The sequence below is a fragment of the Oculina patagonica genome, chromosome 8 (assembly GCF_052425735.1).
Source record: "Oculina patagonica isolate OP01 chromosome 8, crgOcupat, whole genome shotgun sequence".
Taxonomy (NCBI): Eukaryota; Metazoa; Cnidaria; class Anthozoa; order Scleractinia; family Oculinidae; genus Oculina; species Oculina patagonica.
The window spans coordinates 15,177,832-15,190,258 of record NC_135765.1 but is presented as its reverse complement, the minus strand read 5'-3'; the positions used below and the strand labels follow the sequence as shown (position 1 = coordinate 15,190,258).

The 12,427-nt window shown below is 39.2% G+C and overlaps 1 protein-coding gene across 2 annotated transcripts in view; it reads right to left on the bottom strand.

The window, feature by feature from the left end:
* Positions 1-250: 250 nt before the first annotated feature.
* LOC144664512 (uncharacterized) overlaps positions 251-12,427 on the bottom strand; it is a 58,233-nt gene continuing 46,056 nt past the window's right edge. For both annotated transcript variants that reach the window (XM_078525677.1, XM_078525679.1), the window contains 7 exons: positions 8,982-9,146; positions 7,349-7,537; positions 6,573-6,815; positions 5,157-5,381; positions 4,117-4,290; positions 3,354-3,958; positions 251-2,587 (listed from right to left, as the gene is read on the bottom strand). In XM_078525677.1, the coding sequence (XP_078381803.1) occupies positions 2,216-2,587; positions 3,354-3,958; positions 4,117-4,290; positions 5,157-5,381; positions 6,573-6,815; positions 7,349-7,537; positions 8,982-9,146 (1,973 nt within the window). In that variant the 3' untranslated portion in view covers positions 251-2,215. The remainder of the gene's footprint in view (positions 2,588-3,353; positions 3,959-4,116; positions 4,291-5,156; positions 5,382-6,572; positions 6,816-7,348; positions 7,538-8,981; positions 9,147-12,427) is intronic.

The window sequence follows — 12,427 nt, the reverse complement described above, 5'->3', positions numbered from 1 at the left end:
AGAATTCTCCGGTTATGTGAAGTAGTTTGTACACACGTATGAGGCAAAAATGGCAACTTTCGTCTAGGGTGTTCTCGAGTTTCAGGGAGATTGGACCAGTTTTAACGCAGAGGAAACAGACACCAATTTGCAAATCACAAATAAGCTGCTCTGCCCTGGGAATGACATTGAAACAGAAAGCTCTTGTGCCAATTTTTTTCTCTGAATCCTGGGTATGAGGTTGTGCTTAATCAACGACATCAATGAGGCAATCAATGAATAAAATATTTATTACAAAATTATTTAATCGTTTACGTTCGCTTTACAAATCAATCATACGTAGTATATTTCATAATTTGATCACACCAATCAATTCAATAGTATTCAGCTCATATTTTTCATTTAAAAATAAGCGAAACCTATAACTAGTATCTGCCTATCGCATTGCTTAATTTCTTTATAAAATATTTAATATTGTTTTAATTGCATATTTTGGCACATATCAACAGTAAAAATATAAAATAGTTGTATTTCGCAAAGCAAATTACTTGTTCTCCGATCGATATCATTCTTCCAATTGCATGCACTGGTATAAACGTTTAGAGGAATCGTTTTATTAGAATTTTTTGTTTTCGACTTATTTCCCTCCAAGGCAGTCAATAAGGAGGAGTAAAGTACCATCGCAGTTGTTTGTATTTGACAGCAAAGGTGGTTAGATGTTTTACGATTGCTTGTGCCAAAAGAAAAGCATTCCTTAAAACAGAAATTACCATAGATTATTCTGTACTCCTAATTTCCCTTATATTTTACCAAAAGCAATGTTTATAACCAACCACCCATTTAATAATGTCAATTATTTAAAAATGGAAGAGACCATTATTTAAGAAAACGGATGCCTGATACTGTCCAAATCTATTCTTATTCTAATCGTATCTTTCACTATTTATAAATTCCTCGCATATTTAAGGCCGTGAAAACGAACAACCAAAAGTACTGTAACTGAATCTCAAAATAAATCAGGAAGGAGTTGTCAAGGGGAACAAACATCAGTTCATTTCAATAATGGTTTCTTTAAAAACGACAAAAAATCATGAATACAATTTTTAACTAGAAAACTAACACTAAAAGTTGTTCTATTTTCAAAGTACCGAATTTTAAAGTATATTTATAATTATAAAACTATGAAAATAACTATAGTTTCAACGAAGTTAACTATGTAAAAATACAATTTATCTATAAATTGTTAGGTACTCGTAAACCAACGTCTTTGTCTACAAACGTGTTATGCCACTCATATAAAAATTCGTGTTCGCGGTGTTATGATTGTTTTTGTACCTTGGATTCCGGGCTATTATTCAACAAACCAAAACCATCACAGCATGCTGTGATGGTTTCTCCAGTAACCGTGAATTCAGGTTGTTTGTAAAAACGATTCTCAAAGGAAACCTGCTTAACCTACGACAAAATTGGTTTGGTTTTGCTCCGTTCTGGCAAAACAACAACAACACTAAGCTATTGCAAACAAAAGCAAGCATAAATAAGCAAAAGTAATGGGAGAAGCACCGTACACCTTGACAGGCAGAGGTTCCATATAGTCTATATCAAAAAGGAAAAAGATTAAGACCTTTTTCATGTAGATTAACAAAAAGTAATATAAATTCCAGGGTAGCAAGTGCGGTTTGGATTTCTTCGTCAGAATACTCGAAGATAATATACCGAACGTTGTCACACGCGCTTGTTGAAGAAAGAAAATATTAGTCATATTTCTCAGTAAGTAAAGTAAACTAAGTGATTACAAAAGATCTGTTGGGTGTTCAGGACCGTTTTCAGCTCCTTTGTTGCCGCTGACTGAAACATGGCAACTGCCAGAGCATCGAGTGTAACAACCATTGAACTCAGTTAGAAGTACAGTTTAGATGTCATAGTTTACTACACTCCTACGAAAACGTTTCCTGAGTTGTCTGGCGAGCTAGGTTACAGCAGGCAATTAAAGCACTAACTACATTATGCCGTCCAAGCTACAATTCACTCTCCTTACCACCCAACAGAACACAAAAATTAGTCTAAACAACTCAGACAGTCGTCTTCGCAGTCCATGTTTAGATTATCATGCAACAATTCTTCACGTTTCCCAACGACATGCATGATGGCTAAGAAGGTGACTACTAGAGACGCTTAAAATAGAAATTTTTATCTTAAACCATGAGGATTCCATGTTCACTCTTATACTTAAAATCTACGACTGACGCTGTGATGTCTTCTGTGCCGCTGTTTGTAAGTGAAGTGGAGCCTTTTCCAGGTTATTGAGCATTGGTAACATTTTGGGGAAGAAGGCGGCATGACGGCGTCTCTTCTTTTTACTCGCCTCCCGGTAGCACACGGAACAGCGGCTAACACGGCTCAGAATATTGCCAGGTTTAAGAGTCTCTGGAGTTTGGGCGACAAACATCTTATCGACGGTGGCAAGCCAGAAGCTATATTTATTGGCAAAATAGTGACAAGTACCGCGGCCATGGCACTCAAAGAAAGGGTTGTGGCGGTATGTCCTGAGGCACGAACCAGGAGAGGAAAGAGATTGACCACTGCCACTACCACCGGCTCCAGTGTGCTGATAAGGGGAAAACACGAAAACAGCAGTGAATTATAAAGGAACAAATGCATTGTCAATCAGGAAAAACAACATGGAGATTATGGTGACATCACAGTTACAGGGGGCAATGAGCAACAGTAATAAGCTGCAATTAACAGGAAAGCTCTTCAACAAATGTTGGATGGGTCAGGGAATTTAAGTGTCTAAAGAAACTTCTGTGCTGATTACTTTTTACTTGAACTATTGCCCAAGTGAACAAGAAATTATCGCTCCCATGGCCTTTCGGTTGGCTACTGCACAAAGCTAAAATATACCGAAAATTTTGTTCCGGAAAAGACTTCTGAATGCGGATTCTTTAACTTGAACATTAACCTCTATCAAAATATTTTCATGTTCTGTATTTTCTTTATTTTCGGCAATAAATCAGATGGAGGCAATATTGTCCCTATTCTATTTTTAGATTATAATCTTATCATTTTTCCCCTGGGGTATTGTGACGTCACTAAATCCCTGCACTCCAACACCCTTACGTCCCCATGACAACATTTTTATTATTTTTAAATTACACCCCAACGGTCTCACGCCTTGATGATGTCATCATTTTTGCTTACGTCACTTCCGCCCCTGTGACGTCACCTGCTTAGTTAATTCCACAAAAATTAATTTATTCCACAAGAAACAGGAGCAACCGGTCCATTCTATACTACTCTAACTGCTTGAATTTCTTTCATAGCCTGTTTCTAAGCGGCTGTCTTCCTAGGTGACACTAAAGAAAAACGCTTACCATCAGGAAGCTGTATCCGTTCCAAATGGGTTTCCAACCAGCTGGACAATCTGGGATGCTTGTAGACTGACTATGTGTGGCGACAACAGGCCCAGGCGCCTCACAGACGGCACACCTACTGATGAAGGGCTCAACGGCAGGGGCACTGATAGGCATCATAGGAATCTGTATGTCGGTTGTGAGCCAGTAACTGTAGTCATTTCTGGAAGCGTAGTAGCACTGTTCGTTGATGTTACAGAACAGGTATGGCATGGTGGTGAAGCGTCTCATGCACGAGCCTGATAAGCCTAAATCTTGGCCATGCGACGTGTCGTGTCCCTGGACATACAGCAAACTGTACCCAGTCCACAGCCGTGTCAAGTTCAATGGACACTCGGGGATTGACGTTGACTGGCTGTGAACTACCATATGGTAACCCTCACCAGTTGCAGCCTTTCCTACAAGGCCAGTGCTTCCTGGAGGACCCGGTTCTCCCTGTTGTCCAGGGAAGCCTTGATCGCCTTTCTTGCCAGGGATGCCATTTTCTCCAGGGGCCCCTTTTTGTTCAGACGGTAAGCCAGGCAGACCAGGTTCACCCTTTTGACCCCGAACAACGCCAGGTGGTCCTGAAACAACAAACACATATCACAAGGAATTCCTTAATGAGAAAGTGTAACAAAGCTGTCGGTGATAACGTCGTGATCATAAGGCGGGGTTCTACCGTAACAACTAGCTACTATAGTCAAATTAATCATCTGTGTCACAGCTGGCAGGAAACAAGTACCTTGGGGTCCTTGTTCCCCTGGGGGCCCTAGTAGTCCTGGTGTTCCTGGAAATCCTCCTGGTCCTTTGCTTCCCTTGGGTCCTGGGGTAGTGGTGTCTTCACCACGTTCACCTTCGGGTCCAGGCGCTCCTTGTTCACCAGGGTCTCCTTTCAAACCAATGGTCCCATTGGATCCTGCAGACAAAAAATAGGAACTTTTAAAATTAAATGTGGTCAGCTTCCCTGTGCAAAGCAAGGGTTTTTATAACATTGCTTTATTAACATTCAAAGTGCCAGGTAATACAAAGTACCGGTATAACAAAACAGTAGCAGAAACAGTAAACTAAGATGCTTAGGTGGTGTACATTAACAAACATTAAAACATTAAAAATTGGTCTCGATTAAAAAAAAAGGAAAATAAAAATAAAGAAAAGCGCAACGAAAAGAAAGAATAAAGGTTATTTTTTAATTCGTCTAGCTGTTTATTTGCCTGGGGGTATCAATCTTGATACTTGAGAAAGGGGGGAAGCAGTCAAAAATTACGGGATTGTCTTGAGCATGGCAAAATATAAAGTATTTAGCAACAAGTGTGACGTAATTTAAAAAGGTCTTGGAACTGAGTATTGTTGTATCAACCATATATCATATTGCGTTCGCTCAGTTGAGATGTTTGACAATTTTTTTTTCATGCCACCAATGTTGGAACGCATTTCAAAATGCAGACACTACATTACACTGAAAGAGCATGTGAAGAAGTGTTTCTGGTCCAGTCCGACATGTCCTACAAGTGTCAGACAACTTCGCTTGAAACAGGGAACATCTCGTTGGAAGGATGTTTTGTATGATTTTGTACTGGAACATTTGTAATTTGACCTCTCGCATTATTAAGAAAGACATCACATAGACATCTCGTCAAGCTCTCCTTAGTAAAACCATACTGTAAAATTTTAGTTTCAGCTGTACCTGGTTGAAAAAAAATGGTCTAGGATGGCCACAAACATTACTGGTAATAAGTATCATCACATCAGTTACTCAATTACTCAACATGTGCTTGTGCTAACCTCGTGGGCCCGGTTCTCCAATAAAACCATCAAATCCAGGAACTCCAACAGTGCCTTTGAGTCCTTTTGGGCCAGTTGGGCCCATATCACCCATATCACCACGGGCCCCTTGCTCGCCAGTCTGCCCCCCTTCGCCAACAGCCCCAGCAGTCCCTGGAGGTCCACTCTCACCAGTTTCACCAGCAAGGCCTTTTTTACCACTTAGTCCACTTAAGCCCTTCACGCCTGCAACATTAAATAACAATTTATTTTACTACTTCAAAGGAAACATTGTTTGAGAAATCTTGATCCAAGTCACACTATGTAAGAACCGATCTTGCATCCCACTGGCATTCCTCATTACAGTCATTTAACCATCCCAGCTTTACCAAACTCTTTTAGTCCCAAGTGCTTATTGTCTTAAACATGCTTAAAAAACTCATTAATAATTCATAAAGAAAATACAAAAGAAATTAATGTTTAATGAGTGTCTTTATATCTGATAAAGGCACGTCCAATTTTCTAGGCCAAAATAACCCCAAATCTAAAAAATAGTACAAGAATGAGTTGATCTACATCAGAAGATTTTTAAGCCGTCCAATAAATTGGCAGTTTGTGTTTCATCAAGTCTAAAACACTTGGCTGCGCCTCGTGTTTTAAACTTGATAAAACACTGCTGCTCATTTATTAAACATTACTTAAAAGCAAATGCTCAAATGCTTGTATTTTACACATTTCACCAGGTCTCAGTACATCGGTTATAGTGATTTGTGCTGTACCTTTGCCTCTGGCAAAGGTTCAGTTTTGACAACTTTCCAAGCAAAAAAACATGTATGTTACGATAATTGCCTAGCCTTTCTTCCTTTCATGTTTCAGAGCATTCTCAAAACAGTACAGCCGTTTTTTTTTATACCAGTTTAAACCGCAATCTTTTAAAAATAATACAAAATAGGTTCTATGGAACGTTTTAGAGCAAAGCACATTAAGTACATAGGAGAGCAGCTTTTAGACAAGCACACAAGATACTGTAAGTTCCACAATAAATCCGCTCATTGCTGTCACCAAGAATCAAGAGCTTAGTGTATAAACTAATAATAGTAATCTACAGCTGAAAAAAAGGTGTCCACATGAATCATACCTTTTATTTGGGCCCAGGAGCTGTATTTTGTCATACACTTTTTTCCCCAAACAACGTCGATGACAACATACACTAACTCAATAACTTCATACCTTGGGGTCCAATCCTATTATAATCAACCTTACACATGTAATTTTTCTTCTTCTATGTAGTTATATTATTTTTGTTTTTGTTTTTTGCTGTTCTTTTTTTAGAAAAACAAATGTTATTTTACTTTTTTGGTGTATCTATGTATGTAATTTTCTTTTTTTTGATAATCAATAAAAAATAATAATAATAATAATAAAAAAAAAAAATACCTTGGGGTCCGGGGTCGCCATTTTCACCTCTCATACCCACACTTCCAGCTTCCCCTGGTGGCCCTGCTTCACCTGTCTCACCGTTTGAGCCAGCCGGACCATCAGCGCCTGTATCTCCTCTTACTCCTTTTGCACCGCCTTCTCCATCATCTCCTCTGATTCCTGGGTCGCCTGCAATCCCTTGCAAGCCGGTGTTTCCTGGTTCCCCAGGGGGACCTGAAGGCCCTGGGTCACCGGCATCCCCTGTGCCACACAGGACAAAACATAACTAGTAGTCAACACAGTTTGTTTTCTAGTTGGAAAGATTTTTCTCAACAGTGCACACTCTTGTTTGCTACTTTGAGGTCAGAATCTCAAATCAACTGTTTCTACCAAAAGTCTCTGGGCGGGTAACATTGCAAAATCTATGAGGTCAGAGGTCAACAGTGCACTGTTGCCAGCTAAAACTTCTGACGTCTTCATTCTGCTATATAAGAGTAATGTGATGCCATTACCAATTTAATTAAATGATGACAATGAGGATGCTGATGACTGGTCTCTCGAGAAACCAGCTAATTTTGTTTTCCTTGAATCTCAATGTTTTTTCTCTAGGCTCAACATCGGGAAACTATGAGATTGTCGGGAAACAAAGTGAAGTGTTTCCCTTGAGGCCAGTGTTAATTATTTCACTGCCATCTCTTGTTCGGCAGAACAAAAATAGCAACTTCATTTTTCTTTTCGAGCCCAAAAGTAATATCCAGATGATCTAGACGAGTCTTTCACAGGTATGTACATACCAAGTTCACCAGGCTGTCCAACAGCTCCAGCTTCTCCTTGCTGGCCTGGGTCTCCTGTGTCACCATTTAATCCAGGCATACCAACCTTTCCAGGAAACCCAGGTTCACCTGGGTCACCAGCAGGAATAACCACACCTTCTGCTGGGGGTGGGCCTGGGTCACCCTTTTCCCCTTTGACTCCACCAATACCTTAAAAAAAACAATTTAACACCATGAGCCTATCACCCGAAATAGTTGGCACTACACTGCCCCTGCTGTTAATCGGGTTTTTTTCTTTCTTTCTTTTTTCAGCCCATTCGTTACTACAGTCACTTATTTCGCTTGATGTTTTAGCTCTTCTATCTACTTAATGGATTGGAAACCAATTTTCTGTTTGGGATGTAAATAAAGTAAAAATCAATGGCGGCTCGTGTTTCCTAATCATTTCTGGCCTTCTCTTCTTTAAATGGAACAAGGACACACAATTTAAAACGAAATGTGAAAGCCAAGTGAATAAACCCACTTGTGGGAAAACTGCACAACTTCCGATACTATTTGCGCGCCCACTTTGGTCAAATCGAAATTTTTCATGAATATAAGGATATAATACAGGCAGACTTTAATGATGTCTCCTCTGGTTTTGGCCTATGGGCCAAAACCCTGCAGGGGCAACAAACACTGCCTGGCCATTTTAAGTTATTAATATTAAGACCTTTTTACAGCAGTACCGGTAAGTTGTAAGGCTAATAATTGTGTGAGATGTATCATACATGAAGCTGCGTAGAAAAGAATAATCAAACTGAATTGGGGAATTGAATAATGAATGAGAACATAAAATTAACTTTTTGGACCGATAAGTTCAAACCCTCACTCTCAAGTTATCTTTATACTGATGCCAATACATCTTTTTTGTAACAATCAGATACTCCAACTTAAGTTTCCACGCTTTCACATTCCAGGTAACTTTGACTCCCAGCCAAATTAAGTTCAACTTTAACTCAGTTCAATCCAACATCAAATCACTTCAACACTTCGGTGAAAGTTTGCCACAGCTTCAGTACTTAGAACCCACTGAAGCCTGCTGGGGTTCAGCTTACAAGTGATCATTTCCCTGCAGTTTTTATGTTGTGGCGGTGTGACATAATCAATGAAACACTGTACATGTACTTGTAATTTGGAATAGAATTGTGCAGGTTGTGGGATTGAATTCCAGCCAGGGCACTGTCTTTTCCCCTCTTTAACGCATGTGTAAACTTATTTTTCTATGAATATATCTATTTATTGTACTCTAATCAGCATTTAAAAAACTATTTGTCACAATGTAGCACTTGTCTCTCCATCTCATGAAATCTTGTGAATGTTTCGGTCATTCGAGAATTCATATAATTGGCAGTCAAGTACTTTGATTTCAAACAAAAAAAGACGTGTGGTTATTGAAGGATGAAATAAATAATGACAGGAAAGGCGATTTCTTGCCTTGATTACTGACCCACAAGCGTTATGCACTTGTCAGCAGATTAACAAAATGTCTAACAGGAATCAAAGGAGGGATGGAAGGAGTGAAATTCACTTCCATACATTAAACTCAGTAATAGCTTTGCCAGTTTCCTAGTTATAAACTGATTACATCAAATTCCACCTGCCTATAACATACCAGATGCTCCAGGTTCTCCGGGTGTGCTATTTCCTGGCGGGCCTGGTGCGCCATCTTCCCCAACTGAGCCAGGGTATCCGTCCAAGCCTGGAAGTCCGTCCATTCCTTGTTTTCCACGCTTTCCTTTTTCTCCTGGCAAGTCAGGTCCCGGATCACCAAAAGCGCCTGCAGCAGCAGTGGCAGAAAACAAAAAGAAATAGCTGATATTTTAAGAAACTTGATCAGAGAAAAACAATTTTTTTTTCATGAGTAAGCAAAATAAATAATAATAAAAAAAATAAATGAAATTTTGTTTACCCTTGGTAACTGATTTAGCACAAGTCAAGGCTGCTGCCTAACGGGCGCCCGGTCGCCAGGGGCGCCTAAGTTACGAGTGCGGGCGACTGAATTTTTGTTCAAGGAGCCCGCATGGGCGCCTAAACATTGATCTTCCACTCCCATCCTTTGACTTCATTTTCCTTGTAACCTTGTTTCATTGGCATAAAAAATCCCATTTAAAACAAAAAACTGCTTCATTTTAAACGGAAATGCTAACATTGTTCGCATTTAGCGTATCAAGTACGTGACGTGTCTTTGCAAAATTTAGCAACTTCGAAAACCATTCGCTTTCAAGTGTTTAGGACTGGGTCTAACTTCCAAATATGGAATGTGTTATGTTCTGGATTACGTTTCATTTGCTTCGTTGACGTTTCGGAGAATTTTCGAAGTGAATCTGAAGAAATATATTTTACGGATACAAAAGTGAAATCTATCTGTTTGCTACTGCAGTCATGGATCAGGTCTGAAATAATTTTAATCTGCAAACGCTTGATACGAAAACCTTTCCGACAGGCTTAAACCACAGGTAACCAAAGCGTACTATGAGAGTTTGTATGGATGTACTATAAGAGTTTGTATGGATTTGAAATAAAGTTGAGAAAAATATCTCTTTTTACCGGTAAAGTTATAATGAAACTTTAAACCTTACCTGGTGTCACGTTTTTGTATTCCTAGTGCTTTAGAAAGTCATACGCGCGATTTTCGTCTTAACCGTTTGTTGCGTACTAAAAGAAAGACAAGGTAGGAAAGCAAATTCGAAAGGCGAACGCAGGCCTCTTCAAAAAACTCGCTAAAGAAGCTCAAAACCAGACGTAGCTTGATCTTTTTACTTCACGATCCAAGAGCGATAAATATTCCATCTTTCTGTGTAATTGAATTGTATTCAAGTCGAAGTTTGGAGCTAAAAACTTCATTTGAATTCACAACTTCGGCACAAATCGGTCGCCATTAGGCCGTGAAATCCAAATGCGAGCACCTAGCTAACGGTCGAGCCTAGGGCGAGTACAAAATCCACCCCATCCGGGGGAGACAGAGGAGGCCTCTTGTAAGCACCATCTCATGCTCACTACAACCACTATAAGTTAATTTTTGTAACGTTGGGAACGGTGCACAGATTTGAATGTTGATTAAATGGGTTGCTGACGTTTGGGTTTACCCGCCGTTACAAAAATTAACTTATAGTAGTTGTAGTGAGCATGAGATGGTGCTTACAAGAGGTCTCCTCTGTCTCCCCCGGATGGGGTGGATTTTGTACTCGCCCTAGGCTCGACCGTTAGCTAGGTGCTCGCATTTGGATTTCACGGCCTAATGGCGACCGATTTGTGCCGAAGTTGTGAATTCAAATGAAGTTTTTAGCTCCAAACTTCGACTTGAATACAATTCAATTACACAGAAAGATGGAATATTTATCGCTCTTGGATCGTGAAGTAAAAAGATCAAGCTACGTCTGGTTTTGAGCTTCTTTAGCGAGTTTTTTGAAGAGGCCTGCGTTCGCCTTTCGAATTTGCTTTCCTACCTTGTCTTTCTTTTAGTACGCAACAAACGGTTAAGACGAAAATCGCGCGTATGACTTTCTAAAGCACTAGGAATACAAAAACGTGACACCAGGTAAGGTTTAAAGTTTCATTATAACTTTACCGGTAAAAAGAGATATTTTTCTCAACTTTATTTCAAATCCATACAAACTCTCATAGTACGCTTTGGTTACCTGTGCTTAAACTTACGTAAAACAACGTGCAAATATCGTGATGTGTACACAAACTTACGTGGCGTGTTTTACATGTAATTCAGCTTAATCTATAAAGCATTGAACGCTTAACTTTAGAATGAACATAAAGTGTATGCCTCTTTCTTTTCATGTGACATTTCATATCTGCTGCCGCTTTTTTGTGGACTAAGGTTGTTATTTTCAACGAACTGTTTCATGTTTTCGCATTTATAATGAGGAGCATTCTCGGGCATTGATCCGTAACTAGCAAATTTTTGTGCTGGAAACCTCAATTCTTTTTGCCCGCTCAGATGTTCAGTTTGAATAAAATGAATTTCTTTTGTTACTACATTAATTTTATAAACAACTTATTTGATGAGTTAAGTAATTTGAAGTGTTTTCACAATTTAAATTTTCTGTTCTATTTTTGTCAACTGGTTATCATGTAACAAAGATAAGATCATAACTTAATTAAAGTGTTTACACAGGTGTTTTTGACTTCTTATTGCCTTTTTCTAAATTATTGCTTCTTTTTTAACCTTGATTACTAAAATATTAATTGAACTGGATTTTCCTGCTTTATGTTCATTGATTTTCTATGTGAAAAAACTAATGAAAGTACATGAAATGCACTCAGACTGGCACTGGCTTAACAAATGAATAAATCGTTCGTGCTTTCAACTAAATGCATGCCAGTTTTCATTGTTGGTTTATTTCTCCCTGCCCAGCTAGTGATTTAACCCACAGAGGGGAGAGATAATATATATTGCTGATATTGATGACTTATCAAACTTCTTTTCTCTGGGTCTCTTAGGTTGCTGCAGAGTAAAAAACAGTTTTATGGGGAGACTCTGCCCCAGGGTACCCTTACCCTTTTTATATACCCTTTCTGTAACCTCATTCCCAGGATCTCATGAACGAGGTTGCCATTTTTGGTATGTAAAAGCGCCCCTTACCCTTTTAGAAACCATATGCCCCCTCATGAAGATGACACCCCTTTCACATACCAACAAAAGGAATACTACATCTTTTTACTTATTTTTCACTTGAATAATAACACTTTAAAAGACTTATTAAATGACTTGATCATTTGGTGGGTCTGTTCAAGCATTATGAAGGGTTCTTTTAATACTTTAAAACCAGTTTTCCCTCCCCTTTTGTATAGTCTGCAACTCATGAAATCCCCCCCGGGGGGGGGGGGGGCACCCGGTATATTTTTGGGTGGGGGTGTGCCGCTGAGAATTTGAAGCCCTTACCCTATACCGGACCATGTTCAGCTGATTTTTGCAACCCTATACTAGACTAGACACTGAAAATCCCTACCCTATCCCAGACTTGCATTTTGTTAGAACTGTATCATTATCAGTGTTTTAATTGAAAACCATCTGTGAACAACGATGCCGCGATGATTTTATTTACG